This window comes from Grammomys surdaster, unplaced genomic scaffold (genome assembly GCF_004785775.1).
Source record: "Grammomys surdaster isolate TR1022 unplaced genomic scaffold, NIH_TR_1.0 125976, whole genome shotgun sequence".
Lineage (NCBI taxonomy): Eukaryota > Metazoa > Chordata > Mammalia > Rodentia > Muridae > Grammomys > Grammomys surdaster.
The window spans coordinates 6035-31346 of NW_021620792.1; the positions used below are offsets into that span (position 1 = coordinate 6035).

Consider the following 25312-nt stretch of genomic DNA (forward strand, 5'->3'; position numbering starts at 1 on the left):
AGGAGGCTTGGGTGGGAGGAGCCTGGAGTGGGAGGAGCCTGGGGTTATTGCTTAATAAATAGCAGGCTTTCCTCTGGGGTGATGGGAATGTTCTGGAACTACACAGGGTTGCTGGATGCACAGTTATTGTACAAAATGAGTCAAAGGCACCCTTTTACATGATTACTGGATAATTTTATGTGAATTTCACCTCAAATAAAATATTCTAAAAGTCCAAGACAACTGCCCTTGCCTTATGAGGCTGCTGTGAGCGGGGGCTGCCGAGAGCACCCTGCTCATGAGGGCTGAGCCACACCCCCTCTCCTGCCTGTCATCAGCTCGAGGCCTGAAGCCTTGGCCAAATCACTTAGCTCAGTCTGTGTGAAGAGTGGTCAGAACATGTCCTCTGTGAGGCTGGTGAGACTGAAGGGGAGGGTGTGCTGGGGGACTCTAAATGCCACATGGAAGGGGTGTGTCTACCTTTTGCTGGAGATGTCCCCTGAGCCTTCAACACAGCCCATCCCTGTCAGTCTCTGTAGAGTTCCTGAACAGTCCACCTGCAGGATATGCTGCCTGGCTCCTGCTGACGGCCTGTGATTCTCCGCCATCGTGACTGTCAGCTGGGTCTCCAGAGTCCTCCCAGAGTCCCTAGGTCTTTCAGAGCATAGAGAAGAGTAGTACTTTGTGAATTTCTGCTTTCATGACTGCCTTGCTTGGACATCCGCACAGATATAATAAAAAGAGCAGACCTGAGGATGGGATCCCAGCTCTCGCTGTCCTAAGTGGAGGAAGGGAGGGGACAGCCGGGTCAATCCTCCCTTCATTCATCCTTCCATCCATCCTCCTGTCCAGCTATAAATCCACCCACCTATCCTTCCTTCCTTCTGTCTATCTTTTCATCCACCTGTCCATCCAACTCATTCACCCTCCACTCACCCACTGGTCCATCTTTCTGTCCATCCTCCTATCCATCTTCCCGCCAATGCCTTCATCCCTTTATCCATTCATTAATCCAGCCACACGTCCATCTTCCCCTCCCCTCATTCATACATTCATGTATCATGCACAATTTACCCGTTACTGTCCCATTCATACGCTTCATCCATCCGTTTCCCCATTCACACGCGTGCACACACACACACACACACACACGCACGCACCCTCACATATGCACCCATGATTCTGGACACGAAGAGATGCTCTGGCCCAACAACAACTATGCTAGATGTGCTCATTCCCTGCTAGGAACGGGGTTTTAGCCGTAGGGCGCAGAGGAGAGTGATGAGCAGAACCATCACGCCGGTTGTCTGAAAAGGCAGGAGCAGAGCAAGGGGGTTAGAGAGGAGAAACAGGGAAGAGCCCCAGGGTTTCATGGCAGCAAAGTTTGGGGTACAGCAGCAGACAGTAGGGTGCTAGTCACTATATATGCCATCGTAGGACTTCAGAGTCACATAAGGTACGAAGTGGACAGAAGCAGCTTCTTCCATCAGGAAGAAGCAAGGAAAACTGTTTAAGACCATTCCCAGGTTGAGAACATAAGCCATGGGCTCATGAACAGCCATGTTCTGAGATCCAGAATAGCCAGAAGATGCCCCGACACCCAAGCTTGAAGAAGGTTCCCTGTGCACTCCTGGAGACCAGCACATCGTTGTTTGCCTCGGCCACACTCATGCTGGGAAAAACCTTCTGCAGGTAGCCAAAGTCCAGGTTTCCTTGCTGGTAGCTGAATGGATTGGGGCGTGTGTGTGTGTGCGTGTGTGTGTACCATGAAACTCACTCATTGGCCATCCCCTAAGCTACAAAGAGCCAGACTCAAAATATAAACTTGATAGACCAGACTCTCTTCCCAGAGACAAGAACAGGAAAATCCCAAAGGACAAGGCACATGAGAGTGGATCCCACAAATGCATCACTACAAATGTGGGAGGGTCCCCTGCCTCTGTCACTCTTTGTGTCACCAGCTACTGTCTGACGCAGTGCACAGTGCCTCTGTCCACCCACAGTAGAGAGCCACAGTACTCTGACTCAGGGGTAACTTCCTACTGTCCTGTCTGCTCTTTAGTGTCTGACTGTGGTCCTGGGCAAGTCACTGAACCACCCTGTGCCAGAGTATCTACATATACAAGAGGAGAGTGACGGCCATGGCAAGATCAAGTTTATGACCAGCAAATGTCAAGGATCCTACCGGTGGTGGACAGTTTAGCAGCTGCTCCTGATAGCAGCCAGAATGGGCAGAAAAAAAGACCTCTCTCTATTGACAGTCTGTTCTCAGAGTCATTTAGTGCCTACCACAAAGTCTGGTAGGACTCTGCCTCTCCCGCCTCCCAGGCTGATCCTGTAGACTGTGCAGAGCCAGGGTGCTCCAGTAGTGACAGGTGCTCAAGCCAGTGGAGGGAGGGGCACAGCTGTGTCTGCTAGCTTCAGCCCTAGCTCCTCCCCAGCCTGCACCGCTGTGCTCCATGCTTGGGCTCCTCCCCAGCCTGCACTGCTGTGCTCCATGCTGGCTGTGGGTAAGCACAAAAGGATCACAAAGGTGAAATGCTCTGTGCACACATGTGGCTGCCCGAGCCTGTATTCCTGAAGGAAATGACCTACTTTGTCCAAGCAGCTAACGGCTGTAAGCTATTCTTTGTCAAGGTGCATGACCTCCGGGAGGTGGATACTATGCATCTTGAATTCTCACACATTAGACCTGTTAGAACTTGGAGGAGACAGGAAGGTAGAAGTTTCTAAAGCCCTGGGCTTCCCAGTGCTGGAATACAGAGCGAGCACACAAAGCCTGAGAAACAGGCACCTGGCCAGGACTCTGCTACCTCAGACATCAGGAAAAGCTCTGGATCAGGTGACATGAACATTAAGTCTTACCCGTGCAGGTGCAGCACCCCAACCAAGACTATAGCACCCCAAATGCCTGAGAATCTGCAACTGTTTGCTCAGACATGAAGACACACACGAGGGGAAGATTCTACCCTGACCTCCCATGACACAGTGCAACGGAAAGCGGGTGTTGCCAACAATATGGTCCGATGCCACCTCCACCATGTGTGTGAGACGCAGGTGAATTCCATGTTCACATACAGACACTTTCCGACATGCTCATTATGAATATGCAGATAGCCTAAATGAACTCTGAAAACTGTGATCTGGGCGTTTCAGACAGAGGCCGATGATACCGTGCCGTGAAGCAGTCCTTGAGTAGTGCCCTGAGCACCGGGCTCGGGTACAACATTTTCTCCTTCCCAAAGCAACCGTTCCCACAAGGCCAGCACTCACTTCTGAGGGAAGGCGTGATTTCCAACAGTAGACGGGTGAGCAGCTTGGAGAGCTTTTGTTATTTGCAGGGCTCTTTTATACCCAGAGGTTCCTCTCCTGAGGAACACACGGACATTTGGGGCACAGAGATGTGACCTCATTCAAGAAAACCTCTACATCATAGGGTTTGAGCTCACTGAGTCAGTGCATAGTGGGGAGAGGAAGGAACCTGCTCAAAAATTAACCTCTAGTGGCTTGGGTCAGTTGTCACTCAAGGCTGAAGGTCAGTTCAACCCACTGTCCTTGGAGTGAGTGGCAGTGGCTCAGTCCTCTGAGTTCTAAAGGTCATGCCTCAAGATCTCCTCATCCCAAAGCATCTCCTGCTGCACACTGCACACACACGCGCACACACACACACACACACACACACCCTCCTTTGCCATGGCAGGCATTACTAATTGATCACAGAGCCCTTTCCTGCAGAACCTCAGTCACCTTTACAAAAACAGTCCCTGGAATGTACAGAGCTGTTAGTGTCACCCTTCCCTGAGAGATGCAGGACCCAGGCAGGTGGACAGGCTCTACTGAGGAAAACCACAAGGAAAACGAACAGAGGGGTGCAGACGCGGGGACATCGTGGTGGGTGGCAGCAGGCAGGCTTACCTTGGACTTGACGGCCAGGATAATCTTGGGCAGGGCCACGATGAGGCACTTGAGGGCGATGGTGATATACTTCAGCACAAAGTCGGCGATGCCCACGATCCACAGCAGGTCAAAGAAGTCCAGTGTCTCCAGGTTGGGCTTCAGGAATATGAGGCTGGGGACGTTCAGAGAACCAAGTCACTCACTTAGTTAGACCCTGGACGTTGGCAGCCTCCCCTCACTAAGGAACCTTGCAAATGTCACCAACAGAAAATACACAACCTTCTGTGGCCTGCTTCTCCATCTTCTACTGACCTGCATGTGACCTCAGACGGAATTCTCAACCTCTCTGAACTCTGCCTAGTTCCCTTGGGGACTAGATGACAGTACTGGGCTAGAGCATCATAAAGGTCCCCCCATCTGAGTTTGTGTTGTATGTATTCACGTGTGTGCAGGTGTATATGTGTGCGCAGATGAGTCTGTGCCTGTATGTGAAGGTTCTGAGGAACACCTTTTTCCTTTTCCTTTTTGTTGATACAGCATCACTCGCTGACTTGGAACTCAGCAATTAGGCTAGGCAGGCTGGCCAGTGAGTCCCAGGGATCCCCCTGCCTCACTTCCTCATTGCTAGGGTTCTGGGAATCAAACACAGGTCCTTGGTTTTTTGCCTACAGAGCCCCCTCCACCATCCTATCACCCTCTCCTTCAGTTTCATGTACCCAATCTTCATAGAAAGGAGGGATACAAGGGGCACAGAGGGGAAGCCCTGTGCCCTGTGCCCTATGCCCTGTGTCCTATGCCCTGTGCTGTGTCCTATGCCCTGTGTCCTATGCCCTGTGCCCTGTGTCTTGTGCCTTGTGCCCTATGCCCTGTGTCCTATGCCCTGTGCCCTGTGTCTTGTGCCTTGTGCCCTATGCCCTGTGTCCTATGCCCTGTGTCCTATGCCTGTGTCCTATGCCCTGTGCCCTGTGTCCTATGCCCTGTGTCCTATGCCCTGTGCCCTATGCCCTGTGTCCTATGTCCTGTGCCCTGTGTCCTATGCCCTGTGCCCTATACCCTGTGCCCTGTGTCTTGTGCCCTGTGCCCTATGTCCTATGTCCTGCACCCTGTGTCCTGCGCTAAGGTCCATACTCCATGTATCTCACTAACTATCCCACCATAAGGGGCTCTGCAGTGAGCATGGCTGAGCTCGACTTCAGGGATGAGGGCTGAAGCTCAAGGTCACAAGCCAGGCAGACAAGGGCGTCAGAACCAGACAGACTTGCATTCACATCTAGGCTGGCTGAGTCCACTCAGTGTCACCAGCAAAACAGGGCTCACTCCCTCTCCCCTAGCTTAACTGACAGGCCAGATTGAGATCACGGATGTACTGCAGACCCTGAGTTTCTGTCATCCACTCCCATTTTACAGAAAAGAAACCAGAGGCACAGGAAAGTAAAGAAACATGGTTAAGTCATGAAACTGGCAAAAGACAGAGGTGGGTGTGCAGCCAGGCATCCTGGTGGCAGGAGACACTGTCACTCAGTCCAGGCTGCACACTCCGTGTGGCACCTATGCATGACCAGACATGACATAGGCCCACTGCACCTGTCTACACCAGGGGGGTTACAATCCCATTTGCCTGTATAGGACCCTGTGAGGGGCAAACCCACTGCACCCATGATTAGGGAGGATGTAAACCCACGTCACGTGCACAGGACGGGACCGTCTCACCTGCACACAGCCAGGCACACTGTGAACACAATGCACCGTCTGGGACTCTCCTGTGCAGGACTGGACTGGCTCACCTGCACACAGCCAGGCACACTGTGAACACAATGCACTGTCTGGAACTCTGTTTTAATCTCATGCTCAGTTGCTATACTTAACAACAGGCGGTTTCCAAACTAGTTCCAGTCCACGGCCCCCACTCTGGCTCTGCTCTCCAGCTTCCCATTCATAATTTGTACAGCAGGAGAGCATCCTGTCTCCCGCTGTGGCTCCAACCCTGCTCTAGTCAGCTCAATTCACTTTATCTTCCCTAAGGGTCTGAGGGAATGAAGCAGGTACAAAGATTATGCCATTCCAAATGAGGACACCATGACCCAGGGAGGCACCTGCTCATGTGCCTCAGCTAGACTGTGGCACTAGGATCGGAGCCAGGCTGGAGGGCGCTGGCCTCTCTCCTCATCCCGCTGGCTTAGAGGCTCTGTGCAACAGCCTCCATCACAGGGAAACTCAGCAAACACAGGGAAATGTTTTCTACGTGCCCAGGAGACCTAACAGGGCAGCAGGCGTGTGGGGTAAGCCCTGTACTCTAGCAGCATCAGTGGCCTCCAGGGACAAGTCTGAGGCAGTGACCTCACTCCTGGCTCTCGTCCTTTCCTGAGACCCCACCCTCAGGCAGACCACACTACTGAGACATGGTCTTCCTATGTGCCCCAGGTTGGCCTTGAGTTCACCATGCTACTCTTCAGCTTAAGTGTCCTCATGTGGGGATGACAGGTATGTGCCTACATCTCGATGGCTTTTCTCTTTAGCTTTTGGTGGTGGCAGTGGTGGGACAGCGGCAGCGGTGGCGGTGGCTCTTGGGGCAGCAATACAAAAGTGTTTCCCCACTTGGGCAGAACACCAAGCATAAGGCAGCGGCTGCTGGAACCACTCACAACTGGAGACTGGTGGCACCAGAAAAGACAAGGTCTCGGCCCTGTGGTTTTTCTGTCGCCCTCTCTGCCAGACTCCTGAGCTGCCAGCATGACTCAGCCCTGGTCTGAAGAGGCCCTGAGTCTGCAGCTGGGAACAAGATGGCGTCTGGAAAACAGTATGAGCGGGAACTGGTCCCAACTGCTGGGAAACCTCACCTCCTCCTCTGCCCTGCAGCAGGACCTTAGCATTCTGGACGACCGACTGGACCAGTGTAGAGTGTGAGCCATGCTTTGACTGACTCCCAAGACTGCTCTGAAGCCTCCCTCTCCCACCACTGCTGCAGCCCCTGTTCTCACAGGGAACATAATCCAAGAGCCCACCTTGTGTTTCCACCCTGTTCAGAGTCCAACCCTTCTTTCAACCCACAGTAATCCTTCTGACCATTCCCACACAGTGAGAACATTCTGATGAGACTCTCTGAACCTAAGACTCCCAGACACTTGTTCTAAGATACTCATTCTGCCCACAGTACCGCTCTTTATCCTTAAACCGCTGAGGTTAAAGCATTCCCCTCCGCTCAGGAAGGGGTGTTGGGACACATGTATTCTTTTCTCAGTGTGGTACAGCACAAGTCATGGAAAAATCCCCGCCCTTAGTCGTTTAACATAAACACATTCCCTCTGTGGACAGCTCTCACTGCCATTAATAACTCCTCCCACCCCATCCATAACTCCTCCCACCCCCATCCATAACTCCTCCCACCCTCATCCATAACTTCCCGCAAAACCCCAGAACCCATTAAATAAGCCAGCAACCCCTCCCCCCGCTGACATCATTCTGTCTCTACCCCCGCCACTTCCCTCCATCTCTCCTTCTTTGATACAAGGTTTCATGTGGCCCATCCTAGCTTCCAACTTGAAATCCTGCCTCAGTTTCTCGAGTATTGAAATACACAGTCATCCCTTGGCACCCAGGAAGGATTTGTCCCAGGGCGTCCCAAAGACACCTGAAGACAAAGTCTCTGGCCTGTGAGTCACAAATAACCTCACATACCTTCACCAGCCAGTCTTTACCAGACTCTAAATATCAAATGCTATGTAAATATTATGTAAATGTCATGCAAATAGTTGCTGTATGGTTCAAGGAGGAATAGCCTGGAGAGAGCCTTCGTGGGTTCAGTCCAGACCTGTTTCCTGAGTACTTTGTATCTGCATTTCTGGAATGCACAGCTATGGAAGGCTCAGGGTTCAATAAAATTATCACTAAAATTAATTCCACATGGTCTTCCTCATCTTCATGCAAAGTTGCATATCCACTGGTGTTCTGTGAGTGTGAGTGTGAGTGTGTGTGTGTGTGTGTGTGTGTGTGTGTGCGTGCAGGTGCAATCCGAGTTTAATCAGGGCCTGAGGCTGGCACCCTTGTTCATGTAATGGCATTCAACTATGTACCCCAATCCCCCAGAGGGCCCCTCTCACCTGCTGTAGAGCTGTTGGGAGCTGAAGGTATGAAGGACGTACAGTGTGTTTCCTGCCAGGAAGGCCAGAATCCACAAGATGACCAGAACTGATCTCTTCTCCTGCAGAGAAAATGGGGGGTGCTGTGAAGCCAATGGTGCTTGTGGTGGAACATTCTAGAATGTTTGGGGTGTGTGGAAACTTCATAGTCTTGAAGCAAGCAGAAGGTGAGGGAAGGTTCTGGTGTCTTTCCCTCTCTCTGGGACTCAAGGACTAGTCACAGGTGACAGGGAGGAGGAAGACGCCTGCTTAGAAAATCATCTACACAGACCAGAGCTGCCATTCAGAGCACAGACTCAGGAGTGACATGGGCTGGCTGTATCCCGTCAGCCTGCATTTGACACACTCCCATTGGCTCCATCCCCTCTGGGAGCTGCCCAATCCTGGACATGCTACTGGAATGGGTGTAGCCTGTCTTTGCTATTTTGTGGGTTCTTTTTCTCACCCTTTATCCCCACACCCCTGTTTCACCCCCTATCACTAGATAGGAGAGAAAGAAGGATAGAGGAGGAGGGAGGGAAGGAGAGAGAGAAAGAAAGAGAGAGGGAGGTATGAATCTAATTTCTTCTTGTTTCTTCTTTGAGCATGACTACCAACAAACTCCAACCAACCCCCCTGAATGACCAACAAGCACTGATCCTACTTAGCAGGGCCCTAGCATTTATGTACCCTTTAAAAAGTTCCCAGAATTCCAAGCATCACACAATCACAGAACCTATTTGCAGCTGACGAAATCACGCCTCTGCTAGAGCACCAGGCAAATCACAGTCAGCTGCTGCAAAGTGGCCCCGTCTACCTACACCAGGGATTAAAAACGAAAACACATTCTTATAATATTTCTGTCTTTCCAAAAGAAACCAAAATTCCAGAATTCTCACCACACATGGGGTCCACAGCCGCATCCACCTCGGGGGTGGATTAGTGTGTACACACACCTGCTCTGCAGAAAGCAGTTTTGTAAAACAGTTCAAATTCATGTCTCCCAGTAGACTGGGCGCCATGTTCAACCCCTTCTGAGCTCCATCTCAGTTAATCGCCTGCTGGGTCTGAGTTGGTAGCATGCCTTGACTTCAGACCGGGCGATGATGAACACATCTAAGTCGTAAGTAATCAGTGGTAATACCTGGAGCTCACCCAGCCTGCTGGACAGCCCCACACATGCAGCAACTTGTGTCATCCCTCTGGGCTGGCTGGGAGCAGGCCTGGACCTCCTGGCCTTCAGATCTTCCCAGTTCACCCTCCTGAGTCCTGGGATTAAAGATGTAGCCACTGAACCCAGCTCTAGTCAGGGACAGTGGACTGTTTGTTGTTCAGCTACTGCCATACAGGTGAGACAGTGACTCAAGGGCTCGGAAGTCAGGGAGCGATCTGGAGAAACACCTGCAGCCAACAGCTCCAAGGCACCTACTGTGGGCCTGAAGGTGAGTGGAAATTTTTTTTTTAATTGTCTGTATGTGTGAGAGAGAAAGATGTGCGTGTGTTCGTAGCTGCAGGTGTGCACACACGTCACAGTGTTTGAGTGGAGGTCAGAGGACAAGGCTGGCTGGAGGTCCCTGCTCTCCTTCCGCCTTGTTGGCTGCTGTGACCCTGACATACCTTTGTCAGATCTCAAGTCTGCAGAGCTATGACACAGGAAATCACTCTCACAGCCGCAGAGGACTCACCTTCAAGGACACCTGCTCCCGCAGGGTGGAGTTTGCGTAGGCGAAGGTGCTGGCCATCCCAATGCAGACAGCAATGCCTGTGGGGACAGCAGGCTGACATGGTCGACATGCTGGCTTCCACCCACTCAGACCCCCCCAGCCTAGCCTGAGACCCTGATAAACGCTGGGGGAAAAAATCCACCATGTTTCCGGAGTTGGCAAGAGAAGAACTGAGGGGAGGAAGGCCAGCTTCCAGGGGCTAGGAGAGCAGGCTCGGCAGCAAGGCTGCTGAGCCCTCATCTGGGGAAAGCTTAGCACGGTCAGAGAGAGCTGTGTGGTATGGCCAGATCATAGTCCAAATTCCAGCTTTGTTACTTCTGCTGTGTGACTGCAGGCAAGTTGCTGCCCCTCTCTAAGCCCCAGTCCCCTCATCTGTGTAATGGACAGACAGCTAATAGCAGCTACCTCACAGTGGGGCAGGGCACACAGGCTGTCGCCTCCAGCAGTGACTCTGAATATTACTCTGTTTACTCTAAAATGAACCTGGAGTTATTTGTGATACAGACACAGGAGATGACAGGGAGAAACAACGCTAAGGGAGAAGATGGAAATCTCGGCTGTCGGGCAGAGGGCGGGGCAGAGGGTCCACAAGTCATTTAATCACCAACGTCTGCCAATATGCAGCCTAGGCCTGTTCCTGTGGAATGACTTCCAATCCTGCTGTTACTTCAGACAGGACTGAGAAGCGGCTAGCGTTGCAATGTTTTGTTCTAGACTCTTCTAGATCAACTGCACATTAGTGTTTCTCTTTGTAAGAAAAGTGTGAGAATGGTAACCCTAGTCCTTTCTGTTTTGGATTAAATAACAAGAATGGTGTGCTGGCTTAGCTGGTAAAGGGACTTGCAGCCAAGCCTGACAGCCTGAGTTCAATCCCCAGGACTCACGATGAAGGACAGAACCGACTCTTGAAAAATGTCCTCTGACCTCCACATCGGTGCCACGGTACATATGTTTGTGCACACATACACACATTAAGTAGACAAATGTAAATTAAAAACAACCACATAGCACACTGAAGCTGGGCATGGTGGCGGTACACACCTGTCAGACCTGTGACCCTCCCACACACCAAGGAACCCGAGGCAGGAGGACACCAAATTTGATGTCTGCTGAGGAAGACACTATCTCAAACAAACTGATAAATAACGGAAAAACAAATAAGGACACTCAAGGACAACTTAGCTGCAAGGGCCAGGCATAGCGGCACGTGCCCATCATTCTAGCTAGTAAGGAGGTGGAGGCAGGAGGATTGCTGCAAGTTCAAAGTGAGGCTCAGCTACAAACTTATACTGACAGGCAAGGCTACAAATGAGACCTTGTCTCAAAACACACACACACACACACACACACACACACACACAAACCAAAAAAACCCTTAGACAGAAGTTTGGCAGAACTCAGAGTGAGACTTAAGGACATGCTGGCTTCCACACCTAGCGACAGAAGGGAAGGGTAGTGACATGGGGGGCTGCAACTAGGAAGGGGGTGATAAAGTTGGCTGGAACTCCCCAGAGAGGGGAAATAAGAAAAGACGTTCTCATCTTGAGATTCTCTTTTTGGGGGTATGTATTATTTATTTACTTATTAATTTATTTATTTATTATTGTGTCTGAGTCCCCGAGCATGTGGCTACACGTGCCATGGTGAGTGTAAGGAGGTCGGGACAACCTCCAGCAGCCATCTTCTTCCCCAGGACCATGGGTGCTGGGGATAGAACTCAGTAAACGGGCTTGCACGGCAAGCACTATCCTGCACTGAGCCGCCTCACTGGCCCTCAAGGTTGTCTTGTATGGGAAGAAGTAACTGGGTGGAAGTCTGTAAATACTTCAGGGCAGAGCGGCGCCATCCACGCTGCAGAGAACACCAGGAAGTCACGAGTGTGTGCTAGGTACTTGGGTAAGTACTATATGAGGCCCGGTCATGCCGAGTACCTGCTATGTGCCAGGCTCTGTCAGTGTGTGTGTGTGTGTGTGTGTGTGTGTGTGAGTGTGTGTGTGTGTGTGAGTGTGAGATGGTACTCAAGGAGTGATCAGAAGACAATCTGAAGGAGTGGGTTCTCTCCTGCTACATGGGTCCAGAGGACTGGACTCAGGTCATCAGGTTTGGCGCCAAGGGCTCTGGTGATTTGAACATGTGGCAGTAAAGAACACAATGGTAACCGCACACTCACAGAGACATGACCTCAAAGCTTCTTCATCGTGACTCCCCAAAATAGTCACCTTACTGTGACGGAAATGTCTTACACTGTGCCACGAATGGTGGATGGATAGTTAGCAGGGCGAGTTCAGTAGATGCTCCCTTCTTCCCGACTGTTGTGTTCACATGTATACACATGTGCACATGTGTGCACATGCACCTGAGACTCACACATCGACACCAGATGTCCTCCATCACACCCCACCTTAGCTTTTGAGTCAGGGTCGCTCACTGAACCTGGGTAGTGAACTGCAGGAATTCTGTCTCTGCCTCTCCAACACTGGGATGCCAGGTGTGTGCCCAGCTGTTCACATTGGTACTCGTGATTAACAGAAGTCCCCATGCCTACGGGCAGGCCATTTACCGCCTTGATCCACCCCCATCTCTTCCTTGAATGTCCCGTGGGTAGTTGGCCGAATCTACAGATGCAGAATTGGGGATTGGGAGAAACAGCTGTTTGTATTTAACCCCTATTTGAAAGACAGTCAGAGCCAAGGCAGAGAGCTAAATAAAACACCCAGTGTCATGCAGCTAGGAAAGGCCGGAGCTGTGCTCCTCGAAGCCTGCCGCTCTGCTCTTTCCTTCCTACCAACAGACCAGCTAAAGAAATTTCTATTTCAACCCCACTGAACAGAGGAGAAAACCGAGGGTCAGAGAGGCCAGGCCACTTGTTCAAAGTTATAGAATTAAGCTAGAAATCTGAACCCAGGGCTGATCCAAAGCACCCTGCACTCACGAACAGAGCACCGTGATTCCTGTACTGGCTGATCCTGGCTCTGGGCATGCGCAGTCCTTCCCTGGAGCTGAGGGCCCTTTGACTCACCCAGCTTGTGTTGGAAGCACAGTTTGGCCAGCAGGATGAGGATAAAGGGCAGTCCTTTCTGAAGCCAGCAGATCACAGCCTTCAGCTCAGACAGTGCGGGTGCCGGGGTTCCGGGCTGCTCGTCGACCCCTTCCTCCGAGTGCCCACGGTGGTCCCCACCCACGTGCTGCAGCAGGGAGCCCCCGCGGTGGGCGCCGTGGTGGAAGTGGTGGTGGGCCTGGCGGTGGTGGTAGGTGCTTCCTTCGGGGCTGCGGCCTCCGGCCTCATCCCTGGTAGCTGGCATAGGGATGAAGACATCCCCGCCACCCGCGGTGGACCCCAGCACCAGGCCTGCTGGGAAGGGGCTGGCAGGCAGGCCACCTGCCAGGCCTGAGAAGAGCGCAGGAGGGGAGGCCGTCTCTGCCTTCAAGCTCTCAAATACACCACCCTCATCCACGCTGGCCTCAGGGCTGAGCGCCTGGCTGCGACTTCTGCGAGACAAGATGACAGGCAAAGCTCGCATCAGAACGGGCCTCAAACTCACACTGCAGATCAGTCTCTGTTCTGGGGGGGGGGGGCAGACGTAAGTCCACTATGGTGTCTAGAGAAAAGAGAGGCTCTGCACACTCAGAGGACATCAGGTATATCCACAGGATTGAATCCTCAGTGCTTTATGGGAAGAGGGAGGAAACCAGGAAAAACCCACAATCAGAAGCATCACAAACATCCGGAACTGTGAGACAAACCTTCTTTCTTTATAACATTACCCAGCCTGTAGTGGTTTTGCAACAGAAACGCAGATCAACAGACATGAGACAGAAAATTAGCACCCTCACGGTATGGTGGGCACCAAGCACCAACAATATGACTGATGCAACTGTCTCTCCTCAAAATGCTGGGTACAGTCCTAGGCCCCCAGACCTCAGAGTGTCACCCTATTTAGGGGAGGGTCTTAAATAGTAGATCCCAATTATGAATGCCAGATGTCTCTGGGTCAGACACAGCAGGTGGAGAAGAGAGACCCTAGAAAGTGGACCCTGCCCCTTGCAGCCTCCAGCACCACGAGAAAGCAAGTCTGTGTGTGAAGCCACCAGTGGCACAAGCTCCAATAGGCTTGTGATCCCAGAATAGGGGCTGAGAGGAACCTAACTTCAAGACCAGCCTAGGCAACTTACCCTGTCTTGGGAAAGTGGGAAGAAGGCTGGGGATTGTTGCTCATGGTAAGACTCAGGGTCCTGTGTGTTTCTGAATGATTCATGAAATCCTCCTACCAGCCTATATTAGGTATACATAATATCCCCATTTCACAGATAAACCAACAGAGGCACACACTTGGTCACCGGTGAATTGCTGGTGAGGAATAAGAACCGAGGTTTGGTCCCAGGTGGACCAACTCTACAGTCTACATTTATTTCTTTATTTTTGAGGCAGGGTCTCATCTATCTCCGAGCTGGCCTCAAACTTGCTATGTAGCTGAGGCAGGCCTTGAACTCCCAATTCTCCTGCCTCCACCATCCAAATGCTAGGATTACAAGTGTGCGCCACCACATCCGGTTTATACAGTGCCGGGGATTGAACCCAGAGCTTTCTGAGTGCAAGACAAATGTTCTATCACTGAGCCACAACCCAGCACTGGGCTCACTCTCTTAGGCACTCCCCATAAAAGCTGCTTTTGGCCTTGACCTTGTGCCATCCAGGCTCTTCTAATTATATAGATATAGTTGCTTGGTTACTAGTTCATCATTAATTCAATTAATAAAATAATATAGGTATAGCTGGTATTTCACCAGCACACTAAAAGCTCTCTGAGGGCTCCCAGCTTATATTTCTAGACGACTCTGCTAAGTTCTAGAGACAGATGCCAAGCACATTCCTATTTCACAGATAGAAAGTGAGGTGTCAGATGAGCACCCCACACCGCAGTCTCTCAGTGAAGTTCTCACCTCTCCAGGGCCTCCTGCATCAGGCTGCCGTGGGCACTAGGCTGTCCCCCAGCCCTCCCCTGCCCCATCTAGGTTACCTGCATTTCTCCATCAGATGTCGGCTGACACATGTCCTCCTTGATGGGAAGACAGTGGCCACCTCTCACTAAAGCCAGCACCTGCCTGCAGGGGGCTGATCTCAGTGGTCAGTTTATTGCCCACCTTTCTCTGGAGACTCACGGCCCTCAGTCCTAGTTTTGTGCTGTGGTTACTGTGTGGAACCAAGCAAAAGTGCAGGTGCTCCAGAACCATGTATCCAAATCTTTGGGGTTGGGCCCTCTGCTTTGACAAACCCTCTGGAGATGTGAGCATGCAGCGACAGGGACAACCTTGATTAACTACTCCCTTTGTACCTCTCCAGAAAGCACAATGCATCTTGCACACAGCATGCCCAACCAATGTTGTTCGGAGGAATGAGGGATTAGTCTGGCCAATAATTAAAAGAGTAGCTTTTAGGGGCCAGCTGTGTGGATTGGTGGGTGGAAGTGCTAGCTGCAAAGCCTCGGTTCAAATCCTGGGACCTACATGGTGAAAGGAGAGAACCGACTCCTGCAGGTAACCCAACACACACAGATAAATGGAGTTGTTTAAAGCACTTCATTGAGCCTGGTATTTACAAAACTCACTTGATGATGGAATTGTTTTTTACTGTGGAAAGCCTACTACTGCTGTACCGGACACTGAGGGCAAAGGTTGGTGTGGAGAGAAACCTCGAGGTTGTTTCCTTCACAAACTGGGCTTCATGGTACATCATTCAACCCTGGCATGGCTTGAAGCTGGCTGCCTCATTACTCTCCCCTCTGGGCCCCCTCCCTGGTGGCTCCGAAGCCTGGGAATTGTGTGGTCCTCCTCCCTTGGGCTCTGGATAAAAATACTGATGATATTAGTGCCGGCAACAATAACAGACACCATAGCTATATGTCTCTGGAGGGACCGAGCTTTCTCTGCATTTCAAGAGCTTGGCTCAGAAAGCACATGTCCTGCCAGGTGCCCAGGCCTGTGTGGATGACCCCATAGCCCCAGGGGACTCTGGAAAGCCTCCCCCAACCCCTGAGCTTACTTGAGTTCCTGAGGCTCCAGGGAACTTCAGTATAAATAAGGAAAGGGCTCAAACCACCAAGGGCTTTTTTTTTTTCAGTTGGCCTCCCTCCTCTCAGCCCCTCTCCTGTATCCAGCTGGGACTGTAGCCTAAATGGGAAAGACTATTCCTTAGGGCGTTGGAGGCTATGCACTTCCAACTTAACCACTTAAGAGAAACGGCTCTCACAGCCCAGGGGAATGGATCCACTTGGATCTCAGAAGGCAAACTATGCGTCTGAAAGAGCCAATGAGATGCATCCATGGGAATCGGTGGGTGTCCGCAGACAAGGGTGACAAACTGAGCTTGATACCTGGGACTTACGGGGTGGAAAGAAAGAACTGACGCTGACCTACACACACACACACACATACACACACACACACATCCACACACACGCCATGACACAGGCACTCCAATCACTATAAGAACACACCCAAGGCGGCCGGTTTTATAAAGAGAAAAGGTTTATGTAGATCACAGTTGTATTTTGTCTAGGCTCCGCCGCACAGTTACCTGGCAACAGCCAGGTGTGCCTGACTGAATATAAAAGGGGTTGCTGGGGTCCTCCTCTCTCTCTTGCCTTCTTGCTCTAGCTCTGTCCTCTTGCCCCATGTCCTCTCTCCCCACTCCCCTCCTCCCTCTCTCTCCAAGTGCTCATGGTCAGCCTCTACTCTCTCTCTGCCTTTCTCTGTTTCTACTCCCTCAACTCCCCTCCCCATGCCCTGAATAAACTCTATACTATACCATCGTGTGGCTAGTCCCTCAGGGGTAAGGGATGCCTTGGCATGGGCCTGCAGAAGCACCCCCTATCCCCCACACCTGATGGCACATCCACCAAAACATATTCCTTCTCTCTTTATCTTTATAAAACACAGCAACAGTTTTGGAGGCTGAAAGAGCCAATGGCAAGGCTGACTCAGTGGCCATATTTGACTTCATCACTTAGTGGTGTGGTTGGCAGTGGCAGCTGACATGTAAAAACTGGATAGTCCGGCTAGAGAGATGGCTCAGTGGTTAAAAGTACTGACTGCTCTTCCAAAGGTCCTGAGTTCAATTCCCAGCACCCACATGGTGGCTCACAACCATCTGTCATGGGATCCGATGCCCTCTTCAGGTGTGTCTGAAGACAGCTACAATGTACTTGTTATATACATAAGATGGGAGGCAGAGGCAGGTGGATTTCTGAGTTTGAGGCCACCTTGGTCTACAGAGTGAGTTCCAGGACAGCCAGGGCTACACAGAGAAACCCTGTCTCGAAAAACAAAAAAAAAAAAAAAAAAAAAAAAAAAAAGGCTGGATAGTCTTAGTAGTCACCTGTAATACCATAAGGTAAATAAATAAATGTAATTAAAATTACAAATAAATAAACATTACAAATAATGTAATTTTAAATTATAAATAATGTAATTAAAAACGATAAATAAATAATGCAATGAAAAATTAAAGCACAAAGTTTGATTGGAACAAACAGAGCAAAGGTCAAATCTCAGCCCTGCTACTTCCTGGCTGTGTGACTTTGCTAATGGACCTGCCCTCTGGGAACTTCAGTCTCTTATCTTCAGGATGCTCTTAGGGAGGCGTGGAGTGTACCCTCAGAGCATGGTGGACAGTGTCTTATCTGCCATTGTTTCTGCCCCCAAAGATGTCCGGGTTCACTTGAGAGCAAAGCCGGCCTCAGCTCAGAAGATTCCATCGGGCTTGCTAACCGGAAGACAGGCCCTGCATGTATGTGTTTGGGCTCTGAATACTCGGTTCAATCAGCAACTCTGACGTCATCTGTGTCACCTCTCTACAGCTGGAGAGACAGAGACCTGGAGGTGCTGCTTCCCACCAAAGGCACCACAGCTGGCGCATCTGTCCACATCTGTGTTTATGACAACATAGATGCCTGAGATTGGATACCGGTGCACAAAAAAATGGTCCTCTAGGAGTAATGTAACTGTTACCGTCCTGAAATCACAACAGCTGCACGCAATCCTCACAAGATTGGGACACACAAACACACACACACACACACACACACACACACACGGAGGGGGGTGGAGAGAGAGAGAGAGAGAGAGAGAGAGAGAGAGAGAGAGCACACACGAAAGGGGGAGGTCCTTAAACCCCACCCCCTCCCCTGCCTCTTGCACCTCCACAGCCTCAGGAAGAACTAGACAGTTTTCTGAAGGGAGGATTCCAGTGTGAGTCTCACCCCTGCTGGGCTGGCCTTTTTTTTTTTGTGATGTAACTCATTTTTGTGAAAGTGACCCCAATAAACTCATCAGTTCACACAGCGAGCAGACAGCCATCCAGGAACCAGGGACCAGTTCTCAGCAGGCACAGATCTGCCAGCTCCCTGACCTTGAACTTCCCAGCCTCCATATTGGTCAAAGACGCTCTAGTAGGCAAGCCAGACCCTGTGGGGATGTCTGCAGCAGCTCAAGGAGGCCGGCTGTCTCTATACATGGAAAAACAGCCAGGAAGGGTCTGAGTCACACGGATCCGCGTGGATCTGTCTCACAGGGTTTGACAACTGTCCTGAGACGATAGCAGCTGCCCTGTGTCAGTAGCGCTCCCTGCTTAGTGTAGGTCTAAGGGGAATGTTCCCTAAGGTACTGTAAAGGCAGGAATCATGAGGTGCGCTATTAGGAGGTGCTGTACACCTTTAAGAGGCGGAGCTTAGTGGGCGGTCTTTAGATCCTTAAGTGCTGCCTGTGGAGGAGCAATGTTCTGCTAGAACACAGCTCTCCACTGTTTCTTGAGGCTGGGTCTCTCGCTGAATCCAGAGCGAGCAGATTCCCGCTAGTCTAGCCATGTAAGTTGCCCTGGTTTCCGTGTCTCAGCCTCCCAGGTACAGGTGACTGCTAAGCCAACCCAGTTTTTACATGGGCCCTAGGAATATAAACTTTGTTTCCCACGGCTTGCCTGGCAAGCACTTCATCCACTGAGGCTACCTGGTCCTCTCCGCCGTGTTTGAGAAGTAAATCACGCTCACCCACACATGCAACCGCCACTGCCAATCACGCCACGGTGATGAGGTGAAATATGGCCACTGAGCCAGCCTCGCCATTGGCTCTCTCAGCCTCCAAGCGTGTGATCTACATAAACCTTTTCTCTTTATAAAGCCGGCGGCCTTGGGTGTGTTCTCATAGGAAGGAGAAAACGCCAAATACACTTCAGAGCAATTCTCTATTGGGTCTGTTTTATGTGCAATAAGTAACATTGATAAGCCTAGGGTCACCAGAGGGGAGGAAATTGGGGGGGCGGAGACTCTTACCTTTCCGGGAGAATGTTGTCTGTGTTGCTGCTGTGGCGTCTCTGCATTTTCCTTAGCACCTGAAAGTCGACATGTGTGTGAGCTGCACCTCCTGACACACCCCTTCCTTGCCTGTTGCCATGGAGACTGTAAATAAGTATCACTCTTACATTGACTGAGGCTCTCTGACAGTTCCTAACTACATTTCTATCATTTCTGCCACACAATCCTCAATTTGGTGTCACATCCCACGGGAGAGAGGTACCGCCCCATCTCACACTGAGGAGACAGAGTGGAGGTGCTTCCTATGCAAAAGGAGAAAACAAATAGGGGGTGCAGACAGGTGCTAGATGGGGTGCAGGGAGCGGCACAGGGTGCCCTTTAATTTGCTGTGTGACCTCAGACAAGTGAGGAACCTCTCTGTGGCTTCCCCACTCCCCATCTGTTCCCTGGAAGAGAATGGAGCAATGGAACCCAGGCTTCTTCCATCTTCCGTCTCAAACATTTCATAAGTGAAGGGGCAAAGCAAATCCCCAATGGAGACATGTCACCTGGTGTGCAGCAAGGAGCCACATGGACCTCAGAACTCCATGTTGACGAAATGTGCCGTGGGCGTTCAGGGTTCCTGATGGGATGTAGCCACTGGGTCCCAGAGACAGCAGGCTTTCTCTTCTTCTTCTTCAGACGGAAGTGCAGGGCAGGAGACTCAATGGAGACAGCAGACCTTGGGTGACACAAAGCACTTGTATGAACAGGTCTTGGGATGACTTGTTACAGAACAAGCTGGCGGATGTGACTGGGTATTGTAACAGCCTAGTAGTTCCGGTAGCCTCTGAGCTATCTTCTTCTGAGGTCCTGACGGTGGGTTATGGTATTAATAGGCTTGTCCTACTAGCAAACTATGCATCCTGGGGGTCGGAGAGATAGCTCTGTTGATAAAGAGCTTACCACCCATGCATGAGGACCTGAGTTTGATTCCCCAGCACCTCTGTAAGTAGCCAGGCATGGTGTTGCATTGCACTGTGTAATCCCAGCACTGGGGAGGCAAAAACCAGGATTGCCAGTACTCCCTGGCCCAGTCTTTCTACCTGAGGAGCCCTAGGTCCCAGTGAGACATCCTATCTTAAAAAATAAGGTGGACAGTTCTGGCAGAATGACGCCTGAGGGTGACCTCTGACCTCCGCAGACACTTGCACCCCCCCAACCACAAGCATCCATACATACCTGCATGTGTGGGTACACATGCACATATGTGTGTGTCTATGTGTGCATATATGAACACAGGCACACACTGAGGACTATAGAAAAGTGATTTTAGAATTTCCACTGGCTTCTAAGTAAAACCAGAATCAACATCGGAGTTGTTGGAGGCCTCCATGTTGTGCCCAAGGCACACTGCCTGTTTACAACCTTGATTCTGTGAGTTGCCTCCGGATACTCTAAAGTTAAGAGTTTTTGCCTCCGGTTCTTTGAACCTGCTGTTCATTCCCTAGAATGGTTTTCCAGCTGAGGGTTACACACCACTTCCTTTGATGCTAATGGTACCTCCTTCCAGAGGCCTTCTCTTGGGTTTCCTGTTGGGTTTGGGCTGCTTTTCTGGCAGCACTTAACCAGTCATTGACACATTGTTGACTATGATCCGTGAGAGATCCTGTATCTGGTTTGCCCCTCCGCCTCGCCATTGCAGAGATGGAAGGTCGACATTTGTGCACAGATAAAATTATTTCGAGCCTCCCCAGCTCCAGATCCCGGAACCTTGTCCTACCCTCCCACACCAATAAAAGACCAAAAAAGAAGGGGCAGGGCTTAGAGAGAGGCTCGGTGTGGCTACTGCTCCTGCAGAAGACTTAAGTCCAGTTCCCAGCACCCACAAGGACAGCTTACAACTACCTGTATCTCCAGCTCAAAGTGACCTGACTCCCTCTACTGGCCGCGGAGGGCACCTGCACGCCCATGTGCAAACCCACACTCACAGGATTAAAAAAATAAATAAAAATAAAATCTTTAAAGAAATAAAGAATATGCTTCTATGAACAGGCTCAATTTCCCGGCATATTTCCCCTACACAGAGAGAACCATCTCTTAGTCCAAGCCAAACCAATTGGATGCAGAAGGGTCTCTTAATTCTGCACAGCCTTCTCGGGGACCACCAACCTAGGAAGCCACCAGCTAAGGCACCTGTCTTTTCTGCAAGGTTAAATTAGCTGGGAAACGACTCCTTGGTATCATCTTCACATTCAGGCAAGCCCTCTAGCACCGAGCTACACCCTCAACTCTGCCATTTTCATAAAGAAAGGAAACGTCATCATATAACACGCCTCAAGAATTTGCAATCTGGCTTGATACTCCGGGTGGCCCCACTACGCCTTATCCTCGGGGAAAATAAGACACGGTATCCCCAAGTTTCCATCTACAAGCTTGACAAAACGTCATAAATTATTACATGCCCGTGATTGTGTGGCGAGCAGGCGGTCCAACTAGTCTCATATCGAATCCTGGAGCACACAGGATGCTACGGAATGAATGAATGGACCGGCTCGGTCCCACACACCCTGGCCCTCCCTATGAGGCCACACCTTCCCTACAGGATGCTTGGGCTCGAGCGGCATCCCCAGACCGGACAGGGAAGCGCCTCTGCGGCCTGGCTCGCGGGGGCCGCAGGGTAGCGGTGGACGAGCATCGCCTTCATTTACCTGCCAGACACTTCAGCAATCACGGTCTCTGCTAATCCAGCCCAGCCAATCAGCGGCGTGGCCAGGGCGGCACGTGACTTCCGGCCGGTTCAGACTCAGAGAATCACGTCGGCGCTAGGACCCAGGCACAGCGAGGCTTGCCTCTGGTCCGAGATGGCCCGCCCCTGCCTCCGTATTTAACCAATGGAAGGCCGTGGCTTCCGGCAGAGCCAATGGCAAAGAGGCATAGAGGGGCCTGGCGGTGGCGTCACTGGGTAGGGCGGGGCGTGCGGCGGATCACGTGGCCGGCGCGCTTGCTGCGGGAAGGTTAAGCAGTGCTGGGAGCGTACTGGGGGTCATGCCGCGGGGTCGTCTCTGCGCCTGCGCCCTGCCGGGATGCTGAACCTTGCGGCTCTGCTGTGGCGCCGGCTCCTGCGCAAGCGCTGGGTGCTCGCCCTGGTTTTCGGGCTCTCGCTGGTTTACTTCCTTAGCAGCACCTTCAAGCAGGTAAGCGACTGCGCTCAGGACCTCCGTCCTTCCGATCCTTTCTCCTCCTCCCTCAAATACTATGTCTTCCTCCCCATCTTCTCTCCTTTAATCCTCTTCCTTTCTAGCCTCCAGCCTTCCTCTTTCCATCCTCCCCAGCCCTCCTCTCTCTGATCTGAAATCCTCCTTCAGCCCTTCTCCGCTGCGTCGTCCTCCTCTACCCTTCTCCTTTCCCCTCCCTCGTTCCCTCTATCCTCCACTCCTCCTCCCTCGGATTCTCTGCCTCCCTCCCTCTCATCCTCCGCCCTCCTCTTCTCTCTCACCCTCCGTCTTTTTCCAACCCCTCCTCCTTGATCCTAAGTCCTCACACTTCCTCCCTTCCTTGATCCTCTGTCCTCTGGTGCTCCTCTCTCCAGTCCTCCACCTTGTAGTCCTCATGATGGGCAACCATTCCGTCCTCCCTCTGAGCTTCCTGAGTCTCTTCCTTTCAGGCCTTGGATCATCCACTACTCCTCCCTCCGATCCTTTGGTCCTCCCTCCGATCCTTTGGTCCTCCCTCCAGCTTTCTCGTCCTCAACCGTCTAGTCCTCCTCCCTCTGATTGCGTGATCCTCCTGTCCTCTGACTCTTCCCACTTGTCTCCTATGCATCAAAGGCAGCAAAGGGAGACATCGGGCTGCTGGTCTTTGTACCTCTCCTCTCCTGTGCAGGATCTGGCTGGTAGGCCAGGCAGAGTGGGTCCTCAGACCTGTGCATCCCCCTCTGACACGGTCCCTGCTCCACACAGTCCCAGGATTAGTGATGGCCAGGTGGGCAGGAGATAGAGATGGCTAGGCCAGGAAGTGGCCAAGCTCTCTCTGTGCCTGTCCACCTGGGTGACCCAACAGGCTCCCTTTTTGAGCACAACTTGGTTGGGTGAATTTTTTTTTTTTTTTAATTTCTCAACCTCTCTTTTCTTTTTTCGTCCTGGTTGTGAATTTCTAGAGTCCTGGAACCCTACTGTAGTAGGACACAGTTCCCAGCGTTTGCCTAGAAACATCACTTGACTGAGTTACATTCTGTAGGTCACCTACCCTTCTTCCTCTCCCTGCTTCCATGCGTCCTTTGATCCTGTTTTACTGTTCTTACGGGTTCATTCTCTGGTTTTCTGTATCACAGTCCATCTGTCTTTTGAATGGTGACGCTGTGCACGGTCGCTCTTTTTTTTTAATGGAGGGTCTTACTCTCTTGTCCAGATTTGACCTTGTAATCCTGTCTGGCTCTTCCAAATTCTGTTAATTGTCTCCATTGCACCCAACCTGGAACAGAACTCTTGTCTCTCCTCTGCCAGCTTTGCACCTCAGCATCTCACTAAGAGATGTCATCACTGATGACACAGACTCTTCTTTCTTCCTGTCACTCCCTAAAACTCTGGCTCTGCAATGTCCCATACTTACTCATTTGCCTGAATTATTTCTGCCTTCAGGGGCAAGACACTCTGATCTGTTGCCTGGTCCGGTGCTGTAGCCCGGCCAGTCTGTTTCCTATTTGTCTCACAGTCTGTTCTAGGGTGACAGTCTAGACAAGATTTCCACCAAAGGCCTTCCCAAATGTGTAATTCTTTGCTCAAGCAAAGAGGGCTCATCTGAGTTGTCTGTGTGACTGAACTGCTTTTGGTCATTTTGGATCTAACTGACCATAGTTTGTGACTCGGGCCATGCCGGGTGCCCCAGTATCCTACCCACCGTCTGGCCACTAGCCTTTGTGGTAATTACTAACCTACCGTTTCTTGTTTGTGTGTTTGCTTGTCTGTGTCACCTTGCCGTCTTATTCAACATAATTTTTTGAGGACAGAGACCTGTGTGTCTTATTCGGACACTGCAGCCTTCATCTCTGTCCCCACCCCTTAGGCACTTGCTGGGAACCAGATGTTGGTTCAAGTGAGTCTTGGTTGCAGTGACTTGACTTTTCTGCCAGTTTATTCCTTTTTTTATATAATCTTGGCTCAGATGCTGTCTACTGGGTGACCTTTCCTACAGCACCATTTTAATTACTTTGTGTGTATGTGTGTGTCTGTCTGTCTGTCTGTCTGTCTATCTGTGGTGCGGGTAGGTATAGGTGTCTCCCTCCTGTCCCCCCACTCCCCATACAGGGTTTCTCTGTGTAGTCCCAGCTGTTCTGGAACCCACTCTGTAGACCAGGCTGGTCTTGAACTCAGAGATCCGCCTGAGGGTATGCACCACCCCTGCCATTTAGTTATTTATTTAGTTATCCTTGAGATTTAAGACTATGAAACCTCTAGTTTGTTTGTTTGTTTGTTTGATCTGTTTCCTCTGAAGCACTGATTACTACCTTTGCTGACCTGTGCTGTACCGTTGTCATGACAGGCCCTGTGGCCAGTAGATGACTAAACACTCTGGACATGTGGAGAACCTGTGTGAGATCAAGTCCCCTGGGGGTGAGAAGAACTTGTGATCTTAGTGTGGGCTACTGAAACATCACCGTGGACTCTGGTGGCCTGAACACCACACATGCACCCTGGCAGCTGGGAGGTCCCAGACTGGATGCCAACTGATTCTTCGTGTGGTGGTGCCCCCTGGCCTGCCTCATCCTCACACAGTGGAGAATGCACTCTGGTCCCTTCAGCCCCTCCCAAGAGTACCAACCAGTCCATTCCTGGGGACTCCACCCCATGGTCTCACAGGATTCTGGTTACGTAGGAGACACCCCACTTCTCAGTCTGTGATGTCACTGCTTTGCTGCTGAGGTCTTGGATGTGAAGAGTTTAACATTGATCCTGGGATGGAGGTGGGGGGACAGTCAGTTCACAACTGGGTAGCTGCACACAACTCCGCTGGCCCTGGGACTGATGTCACATGCTGTCCTCCTGGCTTTTACCTGCGAAATGGTGGTCTTAGAAGTGGTTGGTGGGATGTGCTGTCGGGTTGTGAAGTGATACCCCCAAAAGAGTGGAAGCCATGCTTCCACACACCCCACCCAACTCTCTGCTGTCAGCCTCTGCTCTTGCTCTAGGATACGGAGAACAGCCTCTACCTGTGTTTCACTTCTGGCTCTTGGAGCACTCTCTCCTGTCTGGCTCTTGGAGCACTCTCTCCTGTGTGGCTCATGGAGCACTCTCCTGTGTGGCTCATGGAGCAC

The 25312-nt window shown here is 51.3% G+C and overlaps 2 protein-coding genes across 2 annotated transcripts in view; one reads left to right on the top strand and one right to left on the bottom strand.

Annotated features, from left to right (window-relative positions):
* Positions 1–1220: 1220 nt before the first annotated feature.
* On the bottom strand, positions 1221–19592 carry LOC114609562 (RING finger and transmembrane domain-containing protein 2-like). The gene is made up of 7 exons (XM_028753919.1): positions 19569–19592; positions 19039–19097; positions 12735–13204; positions 9677–9753; positions 7974–8074; positions 3895–4048; positions 1221–1286 (listed from the first exon to the last, which is right to left on the bottom strand). Exons 1-7 carry the CDS (start codon positions 19590–19592, stop codon positions 1221–1223), a joined length of 951 nt encoding a protein of 316 aa, XP_028609752.1.
* Positions 19593–22085: 2493 nt separating this feature from the next.
* Positions 22086–25312, top strand: part of CUNH12orf49 (chromosome unknown C12orf49 homolog) — a 14144-nt gene continuing 10917 nt past the window's right edge. The window contains exon 1 of the mRNA XM_028753928.1: positions 22086–22196. Within this exon, the coding sequence (XP_028609761.1) occupies positions 22086–22196 (111 nt within the window). The remainder of the gene's footprint in view (positions 22197–25312) is intronic.